At 48.0% G+C, this 22,140-nt stretch overlaps 1 protein-coding gene across 1 annotated transcript in view; it reads right to left on the bottom strand.

The window, feature by feature from the left end:
• Positions 1 to 22,140, bottom strand: part of LOC146808461 (transient receptor potential cation channel subfamily M member 2-like) — a 3,976,112-nt gene that overhangs the window by 429,197 nt on the left and 3,524,775 nt on the right. The window contains exons 30-31 of the mRNA XM_085623954.1: positions 7,148 to 7,234; positions 6,512 to 6,617 (exon numbers count right to left, since the gene is read on the bottom strand). Of these exons, the coding sequence (XP_085480080.1) occupies positions 6,512 to 6,617; positions 7,148 to 7,234 (193 nt within the window). The remainder of the gene's footprint in view (positions 1 to 6,511; positions 6,618 to 7,147; positions 7,235 to 22,140) is intronic.

Raw genomic sequence — 22,140 nt, 5'->3', positions numbered from 1 at the left:
TTGTTTGATGGTGCACCACTATATTTTTTCTTATATTGGTTGTATGGCAATCCCCACCTTTGAGCGGCGGGTGTTCATAGCGTGTGCATATCACCTTTCACATCTATTGTTGCTAGGACACAGGGGAGGTGCTGTTCATTCAGGTGTGCTGCTCAGTACATGTAATTGTATTATTTTATCCATGGTATATAGCAGAATGCCGTGCAGCATGGCTGAAAGGAAAGAAAAGAGAAACACTATGACATGGTTAATGCTCACAGTGTCATATCGCTTGTTTTCCTTTACATTCAGCCATGTTGCGCAACAGCCATTCTGCTGTAAAACATGGATAAAATAAAACATTGACAAAGCCAATAGGTCTTGTGTAGCTTAGGCCTATTCACTTTATCAATGACTGTTTTAAATGTCGGTACCACAAATTCTAGCCATGGATGTGTAAAAATGAAATCTATCCTGCTCTGCTGGATCACTCAACTACTCCCTCCCTCTCTCCTATGCTGAATGAGTGTCTCGGTTCTTACACTTCATCTTCTGTCAGCAATAGAGTCTTTCACAAACCCTAGAACTTCACTGTGGTGGAATCAATGACCTGCATCCCTGCTCTGGAAATAGTTCCAGGACAACTGGGGAACATTTCAGCAATTCTTTATTGTTATTTAATGCAGGAGTCTGAATACCGTCTATCATGGGTGCTACTGAATGCGCTTTGTTGGTGGTGACAGAGAGTGTTAACCTATTCGGATTATGGCACTTAAAGGGTTTGAATGGTCCTCAAGCAAGCCTTGGTATCATGGACCATTTCCGGCTTCACAAACATGCAACAAGCTTACCAATGATAAGAAGGGCTGAAACATGAACGTCAGTCACCCGAACAGTGAAATACCTTGTTCAAGATCTACGAAGGTATTTAATGGAGGCCCTAACTCACACATGCAAAGACTTTGATTATTGCCGACAAGGGGTCCCAAGGCATCTGTGTAGCAAAGGGTGACACAAACAAGCTGTGCGTTAGTGGCGTTATCTCTTTTCATCTCGAATGTGAGGGAACCTCCTCTCCCTGCCACTGGCCCACACTACCCAGCTCAGGGGCTACCACTACCCCCAGTGCCTTGAACTGCGGCTAAATGTACATTCTCAGTATGCAGCAGCCTTTAAACACTGAATCTACAAGTGGGAAGCCCCGGCCACCAGAAATCTAGTTCAGTGTGTGACAACTATAATTCCTGGCGGGAGGGAGAGCAGGAGACAGGAAACAAGGACGGTGGAAGTGAGGGTGGGAGCAAAGCAACACAGAAGGTAGGAAGTGAGGGTGGGGGGGCAAAGTAACACAAATGGCGGGCAGGGATTGTGAGGGCAAAGGAAAACAACACATGGAAGCTGGAATCCGCTGTGGGACAGGAGGAGGGGATACGGCCTGCAAACAGAAGTACTCCTATGAGGTGCTGCCAACTGTTGGACTTGGCCCTTTATGGAGGGTCATCCCTGAACTTTTTGCCTTCCTCCTATATTTCTTTTTCTGACCTGTTGTTGGCTGTTTTATGACTCTGGGCACTTTACCACTGCTGATCAGTGCTATAGTGCATATGCTCTCCCTATTGTAAATTGATGTATGAATTAGTGATTCCATGATTGGTTTGTTTTGTTTACCTGTCAGACCCTAGTATAGTGCACCAGGAGTGCCCAGGGCTGGTAATCCAAATACTGCTGGTGGGCTTGCAGCACTGGTTGTGCCACCCACAGAAGCAGCCTGTAAAAGTGTGTCTAAGGCCTGCCATTGCAGACCCTGCGTGCAGTCTGGTACTGTCATGCTGACTGGGCAAGTGCACCCACTTGCCAGCCCCTAAACCTTCCCTTTTCTTCATATCAGACACCCCTATGGTAGGCCCAAGGGCAGGGTGCATTGTAAGTATAAGGTAGGACATGCCCTGGTGTGTGTGGCATGTTCTAATAGTGAATTACAGCCATTTTCGTTTTTCACTATTGCAAGGCTACCTGTTTTCCATAGGCCAGAATGGGCAGTTTGATTATTACATCTTATAATCCTAACTGACTCAGGGAAAATGGTAGAAATTTGAATTGAGTATGCCTGCACTCAGAATGATAAAATACATCTTTTAGTGAAGTTGGTTTTAACATTCTGTGTTTGAAAATACCACTGTTAGAAAGTAGGTATTTTCTTGTCTAACCATTCAAACCTGCCTCTGCTAGGCTGTGTATCCCTTGTCTGGAGTTTGAGTGACAGGGCTGGGGAATTCCAAAAGACAGGGTGAGGTAGCCCAGTGGTGAATAGAGATCTGCATCTAGATGGGAGGGAGGAGTTGCACCTGGGACCTGAATAGGGCTGTGCCTTCCCTCCACAATGCTGGCTCCACCTCCTGTGGTGCGTCTGATGTCTCTGCCTTGCACTCTGAATGCCAAGAAGGAGTCATGTCAACAAAGTGCTTCAGGACTGACCAGAACTGGTTTGAACAAGTCAAAGGCCTCTCTGCCTTCAGAGAACAAAGGAAAACTTAGTATAAATAATGGGACCCCAACCCAAGAACTTTAGATCACTTTGGGAAACAAGAAGAAATCTCTGCTGAAGAGAGGAACCAAGAGGAAACTGAGGAGAGACTATCCCTGAACCTGGGGGATTGGCCTGCAGTGGTTGCCTACTGCCAAAGAGAGGAGAAAGGAACTTTGAGTGTACTTTTGCTCAACTTGTAAGGATCTCCAAGGGCTTGGAACAGAGCTTGCCTCCTGCTGAAGTCTCAGGGCCAACAGACTTCAATCACCAACTCCCCAGAGTTCTTTGGAAGTGCCTGCTGCTATTTTGGGCCTTCTGTGGGACTGCGTGTCGTAAGGAGCTGGAAGTGCGACTCACGGAGGAGAAGCGTGTTGCTGTCGCAGCCGCTGCCGTTGCATCTCTGAACAAGGGTGTCGCCACTGTAGCTGTCGCATTGCACCACATCACGAGAAGCGTCCCACAACACCGAAGAAGCCTGTCGCCGTCGCAGCCGTCGCATCTCTGAACAAGGGTGTCGCCACTGGAGCTGTCGCTTTGCACCGCATCACAAGAAGAGTCTCGCAACAACGAAGAAGCGTGTCGCCGCCGCAGCCGCTGCCGTCGTATTTCTGAACAAGGATGTCACCGCTGTAGCTGTCGCATTGCACCACATCAAGGAAAGCGCCTCGCATCCACAGAGAAGCGTGCCCCCATCTAGGCTGCTGCCGTCGCATCACTAAACAATGGTGTCGCCACTGTAACTGTCGCATCGAGCCTAGCGCTTCGCATCGTTGGAGAAGAGTGTCGCTGCCAAAGCCGCTGTTGTCGCATCACAGGACAAGGGTGTCGCCGCTGCAGCTGACGCATCGAGCCGAGATCTCTCGCAACATCGGAGACGTGTGCCGCACCAAACTTTCATCGTATCACCATCGTTGCAACAATTCCGTTGCCCTGCGTGTCGCATCTAAAGGTACATAGAACTGAAAGTTTTGCATTTAAGAACTAAAGAGAACTAAGCTAAAACTACTATTTTTAGGTAACAGTATTGTGGATTTTTGTCGTTTATGGTCGTGTGTTAAATCTATATAAAGAATACTTATTTTTGATATAAAACTTGTGTGGTGTCCATCTGTAGTGTTGTCACTTGATTACTGTATGTGTTCACAAATGCTTCACACAATGCCTCTGAGATAAGCCTGTCTGCTTGTGCCAAGCTACCAAGGGGGTGAGCAGGGGTTATTTTAGGAGTGTACCCCTTTACCCTGACTAGAGGAGAGGGTCCCTATTTGTCACAAGTGCATACCTGTGCCAACTAGAGACCCCCAAATCTAATACCAACTTAAACAAAAATATAAGTACCTCTGAAAGCATGTAACAAGTGGAGGGGCAATTGGCGCTGAAAAGAAGCATTACTTGGGCCACGCTCCATGGAATGGAGAGACACAAAAAGAAAAAGTTGAGTAGTAGCCTAAGATTCAGGGGTAATAGTCTAGGGGATGAATGCCAGCTTAGACACGGGTCAATTGTAAAGTTCAGAATGGGCCAACCTATAAAGTAGATGGTAACCCTTCAATCCACAGTTCAAAAGGCTTAATTTGCTTATATACCTATTTATTGATCAATCTTGATGGTCTTGAACCTCAATTATTAATTTACAAAATGTACTATATAATTCCCAGTCAAAAGGTGTTGAGCCCCATGTGGTGTGTACACCTGGGTCTTTTTCAAGGCAAAGGATTGTTGCAAAAAAGGATCTTCGTAACTGATCCTCCAGATCCAAAGGTCCGTGGCTTTAATGCCCGATATAAGAACAAGTGAAGATGGCACACACGGACCAAGGAGAATCAGGAAAATTAGGGTGACCATGAAGCTAACCAATGATAATCAATGGGCAGGCTCTAATCCCACTTCAAGCTCACAATTGGGCATATTTACAATCAAGTGGCGGAGCGTGACATTAGGCCAAGAAGGCTAAGGACATGCTCCGTCACTTCTGAAACCCAGGGAGGCACCATATTTACTGCATTTCCCCCTGCGCTGGTGCTAACCTTAGCTGCCTAGTGCCAACGCAGGCACCCTTGCACCATAGTGCAAGGGTGCCTGTATTGAGGGCAAGATTGTTTATGTGCAGGAAGGTCCGCCTTCCTGCACATAAACAATCTTGAAATGCCGTTTTGAAACTTCTAGGTGTGCTGCTTAATGCAGCACACCTAGAAGTTGCAAAAGGGCATTTTTTCAAGATGATTGTTTATGTGCAATAAAGAGGACCTTCCTACACATAAACAATCATAGGAAATGTGCTGTTTGTATGTGTTCTGCACAAGGCAGCACACATGGGCACAGCAAAAACAAGGAGAAATAAAGCATTTCTCCTCATTTTGCCAAGTTAAAACCAGGTTTTTCTTGGTCTTAATTTTGGCGCTGCTCCATAATTACGCTGCCCTTGTGAATAGGGAAAAAGAACTATTGATGGACAGAATGCAGAACAATGTCATACATTCACCCCAGTACAGAGATCTGGGCCTAAATCCATCGTTTTTTGCTCACCATGCCATTCCAGTTTGGACCCAGCCATATGCAAATCAGTCTTGACCCTGTGCCCCATGGGAACAGTCCAGCCCAAACTGCCAGGCCAGGTCCTCCCTGGACTGGAAACAAGCATCCTAGGACCGGTTTCGGGGTTTCACCCCTCTTCAGCCAGGATAGCTTGATTCCAGTGGCATGGAGAGCACGGGACTCACGTCTGAGCATACCCGTCCCACTCGGGGTGACAAATGCAAAAAGAACTATTGATGGACAGAATGCAGAACAATGTCATACATTCACCCCAGTACAGAGATCTGGGCCTAAATCCATCGTTTTTTTGCTCACCATGCCATTCCAGTTTGGACCCAGCCAATTGCAAATCAGTCTTGACCCTGTGCCCCATGGGAACAGTCCAGCCCGAACTGCCAGGCCAGGTCTTCCCTGGACTGGAAACAAGCATCCTAGGACCGGTTTCGGGGTTTCACCCCTCTTCAGCCAGGATGGCTTGATTACAGTGGCATGGAGAGCACGGGACTCACGTCTGGGCATACCCTTCCCACTCGGGGTGACAGATGCAAAAACAACAGTTGATGGACAGAATGCAGAACAATGTCATACATTCAACCCAGTACAGAGATCTGGGCCTAAATCCATCGTTTTTTTGCTCACCATGCCATTCCAGTTTGGACCCAGCCAATTGCAAATCAGTCTTGACCCTGTGCCCCATGGGAATAGTCCAGCCCGAACTGCCAGGCCAGGTCCTCCCTGGACTGGAAACAAGCATCCTAGGACCGGTTTCGGGGTTTCACCCCTCTTCAGCCAGGATGGCTTGATTCCAGTGGCATGGAGAGCACGGGACTCACGTCTGAGCATTCCCGTCCCACTCGGGGTGACAAATGCAAAAAGACCTTTTGATGGACAGAATGCAGAACAATGTCAAACATTCACCCCAGTACAGAGATCTGGGCCTAAATCCATCGTTTTTTGCTCACCATGCCATTCCAGTTTGGACCCAGTCATATGCAAATCAGTCTTGACCTTGTGCCCCATGGGAACAGTCCAGCCCGAACTGCCATGCCAGGTCCTCCCTGGACTGGAAACAAGCATCCTAGGACCGGTTTCGGGGTTTCACCCCTCTTCAGCCAGAATAGCTTGACTCCAGTGGCAAAGTGAGCACGGGACCCACATCTGGGCATACCCTTCCCACATAGGGCAAACAGCAAAACAGACAAGATGATGGACGGAATGTTGCACATTGGCAAAACGTTAAGTGGCTTAATGCTGCCTTGTAAATAAGGCGAGGGCCCTACCCCCATCACAACTGAAAGGGACGTGGTGGTGATAGCGGCTTCTCAATATGCCCCAAAATGTCTTGCAAGCGACATTGCATTCGCTGCCTCCAGCGAGACTTAAAAATGTCACATGATATAGGGTGCTACGACTCCCATTGGATCCCTCTAGCACCCTTACCCTTCTCGCCCCCCTCTCTGTGAGTCTTACCCCTGGAAATTCCCAACAATCGGATCCCTCAGGTTTCACTGCCAGGACCTCGAGCACCTTCTTCGAGTCCTTCCAGATAAATGATCCAGCCTTGTCTCTTCTCCAGCTGTAAAGAGAATGAAGACAGTCAACACTGCAGAGAGTGAGTGAAATAACAATCAGTTAATTTCATGGAGTTACTGATCTCAGGGGCTGATGCATTTCATCACATCAATCACTCTGCATCTAGGGCCAGCCACATATCTACAGTACATTGTGTAGACTGCATCAGGTAAACGATCTAAAACACAGACATTGGCCATAACTCCAAATCACTGATAAATGGACGTGCATGTTTTAAAATCTTGTTTGGATAACTAAAGGTTATGAGGAAATATAGGCACGGCTAACTCCAGGTCACTTGGAGGGTCAAGTGATACAATTGATGACTTAATGGGCACAACATATTTTTCAAAACCCTCTAATGCAGCTAAGTGGACACCCCCAAAAGTACTCCGAATAAAAGCACCACTATCAAGTCAAGTCAAGTCAGGGACATTTGTATTGCGCACACATCACTCAAAGAGTCTCATGGCGCATATCAATCACCAACGAAGTCCCACCTTAGATGTGAACAGACAAGAGCTCAGAACTTACCGAGTAAACACCAGGTGTAGACTCTGGTTAGGTCCATACCACATCAGGCTTCCTAGCCCTTTTACCCCTGTCCGTCCCTCTGGATTCCTGTTTAAAATACAGATGCAAGTCATGGTGAGTACAAGCATCACAAACATCACAACATGGTGTGTTAAAGAATACACTTGCTGTCACCAGCAGCACTGGACGGTTGTTGAGAGTAGATTATTACAACTCACAGCACAGGTCTGACCCGGGCATCGATCAGACACTTATCAACATACACATTCCACACACTCAGCCCACCCGACTCCCAGTCCAAATTTCAAAACTTTAGGACACACCCCAACAACCCTATTTTATATACTCTCTCAATAATTCCAACAAGCATTGGCATAGCCAATCGGTCTTGCTTTTGGGACCTTCTAAGTATTTAGTTATGCAGCACAATATCCTTGGTGCAACAACATCAACTGTTGCATGGCTAAAAACTTATAAGGTCCCAAAGGCGAGACCTATTGACCATGCCCATGCTTGTTCAGATAGCGTCCCCCCAAGTTCCGGAGCATATGGAACAACATATCTCACAGGCACGCTCTTCGGGGTAGCTGCAGTAATTGTGCACGTGGAATACACTTCTTATGCCTCCCCTCTATCCAGGCAATGAGCGGCCCACACAAACATTAGTGCACCAAAGTGTTTGTTAACAAGCAAAAAATGCAATTTGCTTTGATAACTTCACATCTGATACCTAATTCATAGACTCTGGATTTGTGGAATTCTAAAACTCTGAAAGCTCTGGGCAAGATGAGAAGTTGTTGGGGCCCCTGTTAGTAACAATTTTGAATTTTGTTACACATCTTGTTTAATTTAAGCCAGCAGAAAACAAAACTTTTAGAAAGTGTTCACACAAAAAAAGTTACCAGTGCTTAATTTGAGCCGGTGGCTGCTGGTAGGACCCACCCGTAGTAATTTTTGGGGACCCAACTTTTTTCCCTCATCCTACTTTGACCCAGAACAAAAGAGAGAAAAGCATAAAAGGCGGGGAAGAAGAGAGTGACAAAGAAAGAAAGTAGGGTTGAAAAAGAACCTGAAAGAGGGAGTAACAGGGGAAGTGAGTGCCTAGTGGGGGGGGGGGGGTGACAGAGGGATGAGGTGGAATCAGAACTCTGCAACCTCGATATTCAGCACCCCTGACATTCAATAGCGCCAGGTCATGGTTACTGAGCATAACTTTGAGTCCTGGCAGGCATTCTTTTACAAATTAAGGGGCATATTATCAAGACAGGTTAGATGTCCTTCACATCTAACATGGGCTTCAATTGGAATTCCATAGAGCATATTATCAAGCCCATTATCGCCGTTTTAGCTGCAGTTTTCTGCCGCTAAAGTGGCAATAATTTTATCGCCTGTCTTGATAATATGCCCCCAAGTACTTCCAATTCCCCCATGTAATGTATAGCACTCCGTTATTTCTGAGCTGGTTTGCGCTATATAGAAACCAGTGCAGACAGGGGCAGATTTTCCTCTGTTTGCAACATAGCAGAAGTGACGTTAGACTTGATTCTGAAAGGTGTAGCAGACAGCCAGATGAGTTGACAATGTTCACAAACATTTTACAGGTTGTCTCTCACCAGTGAAGCACAAGCACACATTCACTCCTGTGAACAGCTGGAAGGTGGGCCATCCAGGGAGGGAGGGAGCACCCCCATTGGTCACAGGAAAGCGGGAGAAAGGGTTTCCATGTAAGTTGACAATGTTCACAAACATTTTACAGGTTGTCTCTCACCAGTGAAGCACAAGCACACACTCACTCCTGTGAACAGCTGGAAGGTGGGCCATCCAGGGAGGGAGGGAGCACCCCCATTGGTCACAGGAAAGCGGGAGAAAGGGTTTCCATGTAAGTTGACAATGTTCACAAACATTTTACAGGTTGTCTCTCACCAGTGAAGCACAAGCACACACTCACTCCTGTGAACAGCTGGAAGGTGGGCCATCCAGGGAGGGAGGGAGCACCCCCCCGAGGTCACAGGAAAGCGGGAGAAAGGGTTTCCATGTAAGTTGACAATGTTCACTGTCATTTAACAGGTTATCTCTCACCAGTGAAACACATGCACACACTTGTGTGAACAGCTGAAGGGTGTGCCATAGTTCACAGGAGAGTAGGAGAAAGGGCTTCTTAAATGGGGAAACGTTCCACTGTGGAGGCAAATGCACTGTGATGCATAATATACACCTATAGATTTTCCTCCTGGTGGACAATACACACAGCTACTTTTGCGTTTCTAGAGTTCTCTTGGTAATCTGTGGCTGATATAGGTTTTCGGAAGTACCCTGGCAGTCCTTGAGTACAATTCACAAATCTTTTTCTGTGAGTTGTGGTTTATACCATGCATAGGTGTGACATACTCATAAATTTCCAGGAGTAAAACAGAATTATTCACAGAAAACAGCTTTGCGAGTCAGCGGCCCTGAGCACGTCACACCCCAGGCTGCGGTGGAACACAGCTCCACATACAAATGGGTTTTGAATCATCCTGGGTGGTCACGTGTAATTCACATCTGAGGCAGGAGGAAACTTGTCTACTCACAGAATTTGTTTTCTGAGTTAGGCCTTGAAATCCAGGAGTTAGTCACACCTAAGACAGACCAGCGACTCAGAGAATGAAGTTTGTGAATCAGCCCCTTTGTTAACCCAATAGAATTTGGACACCTACCCTGAACAGGAGGGTTTCAAGTTTTCAAACCCTCGGTTGGTGAATCGGTCCCAATATTTGGAATCCATTGTAATGGAACACTGATCCCATTGAAGCCGGTTGGGGCCTCTGTTATAGTCAACACCCCCAAAACAGGACTGTGGTTTATCAGAAACATGGAGTGACAGAACAGCTGAAAGATATTTTAATAGCTGTAATTTATAGCGTAAAGTACTCTCTCCTGAGTGTCTAAGCGCTTTACAAAATATATGAATCTGTATAACCGAAATTCTGTAATTCATCGAGATTAAAAATATTTTTATTGACAGTAGAACAAGGAAGTGACGAGTCAGTCCCGCATGCCAGTCCAGGAACGCGCACTGGTTCCTGTAGCAGGCGCAGTAGCACGGTGCACTATTTGACAGACAGGATAAGTACACTCGTGCCACTACCAGTTGACGCATACATTTCTGCAGCAGGTGCACTAGCCCGCTGCACTATTTTACAAGCAGGATGAGTGCACACGTGTCAGCTTCAGGTGACGCACAGGTTCCTGCAGCAGGAGCTCTAATCCGCAGCATTATTTTACAGGCTGGTTGAGTGCACTCATGCCACCTTCAGGTGACTCACACATTTCTGCAGCAGGCACACAATCCCAGTGCACTACTTTACAGACAGGATCAGGGCACTCATGGAATGTCAGCCGCTGCAACAAACTACATGCTTTAAAGATCAGGCGGTAGTGACGTTAATGTAAACAATACGTTGTCGAGATTGAAGCAAGAGAGGAGTAGGTGAACAAGTTACTTACCTTCGGTAACGATGTATCTGTAAGAAACATTAGTTAGTTAGATTCATCACCTTAGAATATCCCCAGGTGTCAGGCTGGATCCGGAAAGATTTTTGTAGCAATACGCCTTGCGCGTCGCTAGGCGTCGTCTGCGGCTCCGCGTCCGCCGTTGGCGTCGTGTGCCGGAATGACGTCGTCGGGGTACTTAGATGCCGCCATTGTGCGCTGACGTCAGTTCTGGTACATAGCTTTCCGCGCCAGGAACGCAGAGCCATACAAGAGACCGACACTGGTGCCAAAAAATCTAGGGCCCTGAAAAGGATAACAAATTTTAATACACAACACGACCCACCGAGAGATGGTCCGTTTGTGTACTGCTTTCCCCTTCTTAGCTCCTACGTATCCAACAAAAAGTTGGTCGTCCACCCGGAACTGTTTGGTGCGGTCCAAATAAAAGGACAGCGCCCATTTTGGGTCCAGACGGTGGAGCCTCTCTTCCTCTTTTGAAGGATGCGGAGGCGGAAAGAAGGTGGGCAACATGACAGATTGCCCGATGTGAAAGGAGGTCACCACTTTAGGTAGAAAAGAAGGACGTGTCCGGAGGACAACCTTGCCCGGATGAACTGAAAGAAAAGGAGGCTTAGCTGACAAAGCCTGGAGCTCACTCACCTGCCTAGCCGAGGTGATAGCTACCAGGAAAGCAGTTTTCAGGGTCAGAAGACGAATGGGACAGTTGTGAAGAGGCTCAAAAGGAGCGCACATCAGAAAAGTCAGAACAAGGTTCAAGTCCGACTGAGGCACTACGAAAGGGACAGGAGGAAACATGTGAGTAATGCCTTTGAGAAAACGTGAAACAACAGGGGACTTGAAAAGAGAAGGCTGATCAGGAAGCTGTAAGAAAGCAGAGATTGCAGAAAGATAACCTTTCAAGGTGCCCAGAGCAGAGCCCTGCTGGGCCAAAGAAAGAAGAAAGAGGAGAACCTCAGAAAGAGGGGCAGAAAGGGGATCCACAGCCTTTGCTGTGCACTATGCCACAAATTTGTTCCACCGGCAGGCATATACCGTCTTTGTGGAGGGGCGCTTGGCTGCCAGAATGACATCAAAGACTTCAGGAGGCAAGTCAAATGGCATCAACTGTCGCCGCTCAATCTCCACGCATGGAGGTGGAGGCTGGGCAGGTTCGGATGGAGGACCGTCCCCTGCTGCTAGGACAGAAGGTCCTCCTGAAGAGGCAGTCGCATCGTAGGATCGATTGACATACTGAGTAGCTCGGGATACCAGTACCTTCGTGCCCAATCCGGAGCCACCAAGATGACTTGGGCCCGGTCGCGCCTGATCGTCTTCAGCACTCTGGGCAGAAGTGGTATAGGCGGAAAGGCGAACAACAGACCGCAACTCCACTCGCGACGAAAAGCGTCTCCGAGCGAGTGCTGCCTTGGAAATTCCAACGCGCAGAACTGCTGACATTGCACGTTCTCTTCGGTGGCGAATAGATCTAACCAAGGCTCTCCCCACTGCAGAAAGGGGCTGTAGGAGAGTAGGGTCTGCTTTCTATGTTCACCCCCACTTTTTGCTTTTGCTTAACTGGTTTTCGACTTAGATGTGGCTGTGGGCCTGCTAATTAGACCCACAGCCCTGCTGTTCTCTCTCTAAATTAATACTATGCACTTTAGGTGCATAACCCAATTGGTAGGGACCACCTTATTAGACCCTGTATAGAGTACCTTAGGTACTCAGGGCATAGAGGTACCCAAGGCCTACCAGGGCCTGCAGCATGTATTATGCCACCCCTGGCCTGGCCTTCCATTATGACACAACTGGCTGATCACTCAGCTGGGGCAAGGTCGTGTAATCACCCCTTGCTTAGGTGTAGTATTCCTATACCTACCTTAAATATAGACACATGTGTACCTATCAGCCACTCCTATGGCAGGCCTTAACAATCCTGGAGGCAGAGTGCTTGGTAACATGTGAGATGGTGCTCTAGCATGAGCTGAGCCTGTCTGCAGCCTTCGGAATCATGTCCTTATAGCTGTTCTATGATATAGCCTACCATATACTCTTAAAGTGCCTTATAATCTTAAACGGTTATGGTAACTATGGTTTGGCTTTATCAAAACAAGTTGTGTAAGGTAACACTTTGGAATAATACCCCCATACCATTTCTGGTGATGAGGATATTATCCCTACCTTCTAGAGGGAGAAGACATGTTGAAACCTACCTACCCAGTTAAAGTTAACCAGAGCCCCAGCATCACAAAATGGATGCTGCTGCGGCGACACAAGTCTGACCTCCTGCTGCTGGGAGTGATCCCGGCACGGGAGGCTTGGACAATAGGTTTCCTGCCTTGGAAGGTGCTAGCACCACCCCAGACAGGCCTTAGTGTATTGGGGCAGGGAGGGATGAAAGAAACTAGACACTGCCTGGGGCACACAAGGTGTCCCATGCATAGTCCAGTTCAAACCGGTGCTGGGGCACTCCAGCCCCAGTCCTGGCGTGAAACTGGACAAAGGGAAGGGGGTGTATCCACCCCCCTTCCAGGTCCCACCCATAAGGTGTGACCTAGCAGGCAACCCAGCCCCCCAGATTAGTATAAGAGTGGTAGCTGGGCCCCAGGAAATTAGATTATCATGAACCTGCAACTTGAACAGAAACTCTGGACCTTCGACATTCGACCTCAGGAAGAAGACTGAAGAATCTCCCTTGTGGCCAAGGAGTGACCACCCTGGGCAACCAGGCACCATCCAGTGACTGCTGCTTGCTTTGCGACTGATCCTACGAGGGACGACTGCAGAGACTGACCAGCGCCGAGACTTCCAGACACCTCTGAACCAGATCCACATCTACAGCAAAGCTGAGACCCGGGAAGGCGACGAGGGACGTGGGCCTGGCAACTTGGGAAAAGTGGCTAGTAGCTGACTAGCGCTACTTCCGAGGCTCCCTCGAGGCTGTGCTTGGGGAATTGAGAAGCCCCCATCCCGAGCACCATCTGCAAAGAAGACCAGCTCCCCACACTTCACGTGTTCTGCGTGGGGCCCTTCTGCACCTGACCTGCTCGACGCGTTGTCCTTTTGCTGGCCCGTTGGCTAGTGACCCTTTTGACGACGACCCTTGAATTTCACCTTGCTGGTTTGGCTCCTCCAGACTGGCACCCGCTCCTCTGCGAAAGAGAAGCACCCCATACCTTCCTGGTCTGCACCAGAAGCAAGTCCTCCATCCTTCGTGGGTTCCGCTTGCCAAGGCTTGGTGAGTCCTAGCTCGACTTCGACGCCGCCGACAGCAAGAGCCTTCGTGGGACAGCTCGCCTCCTGGTCCTGGTCGTCCTCGACGTCTCCTGGTACCCGTGGCTGCTGCGACAAGCTTCACCTCTTCACTGCAATCTTCACGACATCGCCTGGTTCCTTCCTGGTTCCACGTAGTCACTGGCTGGTGACCCAGACTTTGTCCCTTCTGCTTGCAGGTATCCTTCCTTCTTGATTCCATCCTTGGAATCCACCGGACACTCTTCACTGGTGGGCTGCCAGCATCTTTTCTTAAGGCATCCATAGGAGTCGACGACGAAACCCGACGCAAGTTTACACCTATGCACCCGCAGCCCGTTGGCTAGGTAACTTGGGTAACTTGGGTTTCAACTTCCTAGCTACTTCAGGAGTGTCCTAAATCTCTGTATTTCTAAACTGTACTGTTTTCATCGATTATACGCATTACGCATGAGTGTTTCCACTCTGCACCTGAATCCCGTGGGCCTCCCACTTCCTAACCTGGGGTAGTATAGTGTAGCCCCAGCGATTCCCTAGGCCTAGGCCTATCTTATGTTCGTGACAGTGGTCCTTATACCACTTACTTAGTATATGGTTTGCATGGCCCCTAGGGCCTAACTGTATTACTTACCTGTGTGACTTAATGTATGCTTGAATAAGACTGTGTTGTACTTACCTCGAATCTCATAAAGAGTGCTGAGGGTTTGACTAGAATAAATACACTTTATTTTATATATATATCTGTTGTGGTGTCCTTTCATTTGGTATTCAAGGGATTACCAATGGTATAACTGCTGGCTTCACATGCCATACAGAGTTTAGCCTAAGACTGCTCTTGTCCATGCTACCACTAGGATAGCTGGTCTATAAGGTTGACTTTACAACCAATCACCATAAGGGTTGTTTGGACTGATATAAGGTGTACACTAGAATTAGTGACATCATACATCAGGCCAACTTCTCACATTGGTGAGCAGCGGTTGGGATCTGAGCTTACTGTTGTAATACCATTGTAATCTTGAGATACTAAATTGAAAGATCACACAGATATTGTTAGGTACATATAACATAGATTATAAATACTTAGGTCCTACTGGACTTAGTTGTTGTAGGTTGAAGGGCCTAGCACACCCTGACTACAACTACTAGAGAGGTTTAGTAGATACAACTAGTGTAGGTGCTAGAGCAGAGTTTTCTGTTTGAAAATTCATTGGGTTTTGAAGCTCTGGCTTGTCTATTTGTCATATTAATTTATTAATTAATAATTATTAATCATTTGTTTTGTGTAAGTGTTTTATACTAATCAATCTGTATGTTTTAACAAGAGAGAATTACACGTGGGAACGCATATGTGTGCTGATTAACAATAACGTGCATGTTTATATGTTTAAATGTTGCTGAGTGCTGTTTATTTTAAAGCATGAAACGCTTTCGAAATAATGCTTTTCTATGTTGCAGAGGCTAGATAATTACATACACATAAGGGTATTAGTGGGGTTAACACTGTTTAATCACTATGCTGTGGTAACGTTGTTTTTGTCTCTTTCAATTAAGATGGTCTATTGTGGCCTATTGAGGCCTAACTTAAGATGGCCGACATTTAGAGCCTGGTTTCGAGTGAAAGTTTATGGTGGAAAAGGCCTTGCTGAATATGGATGCGAGTCATCTGTCCACAGTCCTTGCCTGGTTAAAACTTTCCGTGAGGACAGCAGCAGTTCTGGGCATGTCTCCAAATGCGTTGGGACGACAGCCTTGGCAGCCTTGGAAAACAAAGGAGCTTTAAAGAAAGACTCTGAGCTCTGAGCTCATCGGAGGAAATGTGTGGAAGTTAAGAAGATACTTTTTAAATATTAGTTCCTGTTCTGTCTTTTTATTTTTGTGATTTTTCTGAGCGGAGATTTTTCCAAATGTAACGAGGCTACATCCTTTCCTTCTCGCTTTGCTCGGAGACTCAGCGGACGCAATGAACATTTTTGTATCTTTCCTTTGTTTAAAATACTATAAAAATTGTTAGCCTAGAGAGGGTCTTTGCCACTTTGCCTTTTCCTTCCCGAACCTGCGTTGGTGAGGATCGTTGCTGAGAGGACTACGTCTTGAGAGACTTTACCGAGAGACTTGTCCTGACCCGTTCTGACATTTAGCTAGAATAGGTAACTATGAAAATGATGATTTATTCTGATTTACTTTCTTTGACTAATTTTAGATAAAGTACCATACTTTTGAATACGGTGTTGGTTATTATTTCTTGTCAATTATTGAGTACTATGTTTTGATTATTATGGTATAGATTGTTTAGATTATGTTTCAGGGCAGTTACAATAACCAGGTCTTATCGACCTCGATATAGATGCAGGGTGTTTAGGAGTTTTCTTTCCACAGGTTCAGTGCTGGTAGAGTATTTGAGCGAATGTTAGTGAAATGGGCCCTAGTGTGTGATGAGTGTATGTGCGTGTAACTGTGAAATTACTCTATTCGTGGAAGTGAGGATATTATATACACCCTGATCTCTATAAATTTCCTGGTAGCAGAGGATGGTTATTGATGATTGTCTTGATCTGATTAGATTGCTTGTACATTAGCCTATTGATTATTGATTATTGATTCATGTTGGTATATGTACTAATACTATATGTTGGAGTCGTCATGTTGAGTTATATGTAGTGCTTCTGGAACTTGGGAGCTAGTAGCAGTTCCGTAGTAGGGCAGAGGGAAGTATATGCTGCTCTCGGGAAAGACGGGATTGTAAGGAAAAACGTGTGACAATTGAAGTTGCGCGTCACATTGTCTGGGTTCGGAATTAGTGACATTGTCGTATGTTACTATTAGATATTTCTGGTATATAAGGTGTGCGTATGGTAGCGAAGGTTATCTGTGAAACTCTGGTCTTAAGTCCCAGGGATCCGTAAGGTTCACCGTTAAAGCTTATCGCGGGAGAAGTAATAGGTATTCTCTGAGCTTGTTTGAGGAACTGGGCAGAGGTAAGCTGATTGGTTAACGTGTGCTATAATTCTGTAGTGGGACAGATTGTTCGCTGTTCTCGGGAAGCAGGATTCTGTGTGTATGTACTATATTTTCTTGTATGAATGTGCGTGAATGCTTATACATTTAATTGATTGTAAGACTCTTTGGACAAGTCCTAGAGGAAACAGTTAAGGGATGTATTTTTTTTTATTTTTTTTTTTTATTGGCATTTGTAATTGTTTACAATCGAACAATAACCAAAACATTTCGGTCACAGCACAACAGCATCCTTCATCCGAATCATTGGTTTGTGTCTTAACCAGAGGTCCTCCACCCCCACCACCCTTCCACTCATATGTTAATCGCTTGGTGATTCTACGGAAACACTTTGCAGATATTGAGTTAAATATACCCAGTAGTCTCTGGGTGTTGATCCAGCAGGGAGTTCCTCTTCGTAGGTCCTCAGGGTATCCCTACAGTACGTTAGGTCCGTGAGCCAGTCTTTCAGTTTTGGGACCTTCTTTCCATACCAACAGAGCGATACCCTTCTTTTGGCCATTAGTAATGCAATCATGCAAAATCTGCGCTTTAGGGCCCGTATCTCGGGCAGCAACCCTAGCAAACAGGTCTTAGCCTCACAGCGCACCTCACCTCCCACCATGGCCCCCAGTAATCTCGTCACCTGCTCCCAGTAGTTCCCCACCGCCTCACACGACCACGCCAGATGTATAAAATCTGCACCATCAGCCCCACATCGCTCGCATCTAGCATCCCCACGCAGCCCATAACGGTGTAGCCTAGCCGGTGTGTAGTATGTTTGGTGCAGGTATTTGAAATGTAGTATGCGGAGATTACCATTGGGCGTCAGCATTCCCGTCAGGGTGCAGGCAACCGTCCACTCTTCCTCTGTTAGCTGTGCATCTAGACAGCTCTTCCATTTCTCCATTGAAGTGTGCGTGTTCCCCGCTATGTCCCCCTGTAGTTTTGTATAGAGTGTAGACACCAGGTGTCGTTTAGCAGGTGTGGTGATCAGCCATTGCAACGCAGTCAGCTCTTTCGGTTCCAACGGGTAATCTGGATACAGTTCCTTCACGGCTCTTTGCAGCCGGTAATAATTGAAGCGAAATAGCGTAGACATGTTACTAATGAATGTGAGATGTTCAAGTGTTTTAAAAGTCCCGTTATCGTACAAATCTCCTACTGTGTCAATGCCTACCTGCCGCAGCAAGTCCAATCCCACTCTTTCTTGTGTTACCGATATAGCCGGATGCCATTGGAGCCTGAGCGCCGGGGCATACAGCGGCAGTTTATTGGCCAGTCTGCCCATGGTATGCCATGCTTTGTTCGTTGCGTCAATGGTGTTTATGTCTTGCGTATGCAGTGGCGGCCTACGATGGGTGATAATCGCCTCGAGCGGGACAGGCAGCGCATCCCCCTCTTCTATCGCAGTGTGGGTGAGAAATGGGATCCTGTGGTACCAGTAGTGTGCGTACTGTGCCTGCGCACAGAGGTAATAATGATAGAAGTCTGGGACCCCGAACCCTCCTTGACTGTACGGTAACGTGAGTGTCCGCATCTCCACCCTGGCCGTCTTTCCCGCCCAAACAAGCCGGAGGACCAACGAGGTAATCCTGCGGAACACCTCCATTGGGGGGTGTATAGGGATGTTAGTGAACAGGTAAAGTAACTTCGGCAGGAGCACCATCTTGACGATAGCAATACGGTCAGCCAGCGATAAAGGCAGCTGAATCCATCTTCCCACCTTCTCCTCCAGTGTGGCAATCACCGTCCCATAGTTAGACCTGATAACAATTTCCGGGTCCCTGTGAAACCATACCCCCAAATATTTTATCGGGTCCGTTTTCCACTCCAAGGGATAATCTATGGGGTGCGGGTGCGTGGTATCAGTCAAGGGAATAATCAGGGATTTGGCCCAATTTATGGTGACCCCAGATTTACGTGCAAATTTTATGTATTCCCTCAAAAGTGGATTCAGATTGGTCTGTGGGTCCCTCACGTAGAGTAGCATATCATCTGCGTACAGTGAGATGTGCAACGGCCGTTGCGGAAACTGCAGGGCCGAATAATGATGTCCCTGTCTTATCTTGCAGGCGAGCGGCTCCAGTGCTATAGCAAACAAAAGAGGGGACAGCGGGCATCCCTGTCTCGTCCCTCTCCGTATAGCAATGGTGTCTGAAATATAGTTATTCACCCTAATCCTCGCCACAGGTGCATCATATAGCAAGTGGATCCATTGAAGGAACGCAAGTGGGAATCCCATCCTCCGTAACACCTTAGTCATATATTTCCATTCTAGAGAATCAAAGGCCTTGGCTGCGTCTAGGAAGACCGCCGCCGCCTTCGTCTCAGGTGTTAAGTAATGCGCAAGCGCAAATAGTGTCCGCGTATTGTGTGCAGTGGAGCGTTCTGGTATGAATCCAGACTGGTCAGGCAAGATCAGTCTGGGCATCAGCGGGTTCAGACGTGCAGCAAGCAATTTAGCTAAGATCTTGTTATCCACGTTTATGAGGGACAATGGTCTATAGGAGTCACAAAGCTCCGGATCTTTTTGTGGCTTGAGGAGGGCCAGTAGTATTGCTTCCCGCAATGTGGGCGGCAGTCGTTGTTGCTCATGTGCGTTTCCATACATTTCCACTAGACGGGGGGCCAGCTGGTCAACAAACGACTTATAAAATTCGCATGTAAAGCCATCGGGGCCCGGAGCCTTACCATTCGGCAGTGACTTAATTATTTCTGTGACCTCCTCTACTGTGATTGGTTGGGATAGATATTCGCGATGTGTGTCCGATAGCCACGCTATCGCCACGTCTTCGAGGTACTCCCCGATTTCAGCCTCAGCGGCTGTAGGCCTGGAGGCATACAGCTCTCCGTATGCAGCCATAAATTCCCCCAGTATTTCTTGCTCGCCATAATGTCGTTCCCCCCGCCGTCCACGGATCACCTGTATGTTCTGCGGCGCACGTCCCTCACATATTTTAGCCGCCAGTCGCCCTCCTGGTCTGCCGCCCTCCCCATAGGCCCTTGCAACCTGTCGTTTCATGGTATATTTAATTTCATCGTCCGCGAGGCTCTGAAATTCGGACAGTGTAGTCCGAATGTCCCCCAGTAGCCGAGCATTTTGTGTGCGTTCGTAGTCACGTTCTAGGACTCGGAGTTTATCCTCTTTGGCTCCGATTTGCCGTCGGATGTCTTTAAGTATGCCTGCATTGGTGCTTATGCAGACGCCGCGTATAGTAGCCTTGCAGGCCTCCCAGAGCACTCCCGGGTCGGTCGCTGTAGGCGCGTTATTGTCAAAGTATTCCTGTATCGCCTGCCCGATGGTATCAGTGTACAGGGGGTCTATGAGTGCTTTAGCATTGAATCTCCAGCTGAACGGAGGTGGCGTGTAATCCGGGAGCTCCAAGGCGAGGAGCACCGGGCTATGATCGGATAGCGTTCTAGGCAGGTGACGAACCTCCCTCGTCCATCGTGCAACGTCGCCCGAGACCAGCCAGTAGTCTATACGGGACCAGCTACCACGCGACGTAGTCACATGAGTGGCTTCTAGGTCATCCGGATGTCTATGCCTCCAAATATCAGTAAGTGCCTTATCCACCATTATGTCCTGTAGGACATGGAGGGCATGCCGATGTGGCTCCGTTGTCGCCCCAGAGCGGTCAAGGTCATCGCAGAGCGCAATATTAAAGTCTCCACCCCACACCACATGGGGAGCCTGTAGGTCGCGCAGTTTGCTCCACAGCGATTGGTAGAACTGCGGATCGTCCACGTTAGGCCCGTAGACATTCACCACAGCCAGCCTCTGTCTCCGCAGGAGACCAGTCAGAATAACAAACCGTCCCATGTCATCCTTCTCGACCGACTCAATGGTATATTTCAGCCCTTTTTTTATCAATACCATCACCCCCCGTGCATAGGAGGAGTAAGAGGAATAGTGTACGGACTCAGCCCACCTACGGCCCACATTAACTCGGCGTGACGGTGCGCAGTGTGTCTCCTGTATGAGTGCAATATCTACGCGCTGTCTGTCCAGGTATGCCAGTGTTTGCCTGATTTTCTTGGGGTTACCAAGCCCTCGGACATTCCATGTGATTAATCGAAGCAATCTCGCACCTACTCCGCTATCAGCCATCTCCTAGCAGTAGCAGGTATACAGCAATCACCCTTACACCTAGCGGGCGCGTCCCTATAGCTGTCGCAGCGGGTATGGACCCTCAGTTGCCTGAGCAAATTTACTCGGAATTCAGCGATGCGTCTCATGCACAGTGACCAACATTGCAACTTCCCAACCGTATCCCGCTTCCCCCCACCCACTTCAGCACCCCAACTATGCCAAAGACATACCCCGTAACTAATGTCAAACATTAAGATAACTGGATTCGGGGATCTCCCTCGTTGGGGGACCGCCTAGAACACACCTCTCCATCCAACTTAATGGATGTGGACGGGGACAAATCCCTGTTCAGGACCCCAAGGATCCCACATCTATGTAAGCATCGTATCGACCCTCTCCAGGGTCCGTCGCAGTCTCAGCAACGTTCACAGCGTCCCATTTGTAGCATTACTGTCCTGCTAGCAGAGAGTCTTTTTTCCAGCCATCCGCTCCTCCCTCCTCCCGCACCTGACCTACATACCTATGTTCTAGTCCTGGCAGTCAGGGCTCGTTTCTCACGCTGTTCATCTGGGTGGTTCGTCTGCCACCCCAGACATAACGAACGCCTTCCCCTCAGGGAGCGGCTGTTTTCAACTGTATGCGGTCTCTGTCCGATAGGGGAATCCTACCCCCGAACTCCCGTGATCAGGAGCTCCTGCAGCACCACCCCGACTTGTATAGTAGCAGTATTGCCGGCGTCCAGCCCTTCAGAGGCCCCGGCGTGTTCATTCACAGCAAATGCACTCGCAGTCTGTGCCATGGTGGAAGTGACCTCGTCGGCCCTGTCGCCCTCCGTTATTCACCCCGCCAAGGCCGCGTGTTCAGCACGTGGTGTAGAGCAGCTGCGCCGGTCCTCGGTGGTCCTTGTGCACAATAATTTAGTCAGCGTCCGTGGCTTCCTCAACTCTCCGCCTCTCTTTGGGCTTAGCTCCGATTTTTTTGATAAGTTCAGACGCCTCTCGGGGCGAGTGGCACAGTACCGCACGTCCGTCGTGCGTTATCCGCAACCGGGCAGGGTAGAGCATGGCGTAGTCAACCCCCATATCACGAAGCTTTTTCTTTACCGGATTGAACTCTTTCCGCGCTTGTTGGACTGTGAGGGTGAAGTCCGGGTAGAATGCCAGTTTGTTTCCTT

The sequence above is a fragment of the Triturus cristatus genome, chromosome 8 (genome assembly GCF_964204655.1).
Source record: "Triturus cristatus chromosome 8, aTriCri1.1, whole genome shotgun sequence".
NCBI lineage: Eukaryota > Metazoa > Chordata > Amphibia > Caudata > Salamandridae > Triturus > Triturus cristatus.
The sequence above is the reverse complement of the archived record's forward strand: the minus strand, read 5'-3'. Positions and strand labels throughout refer to the sequence as shown.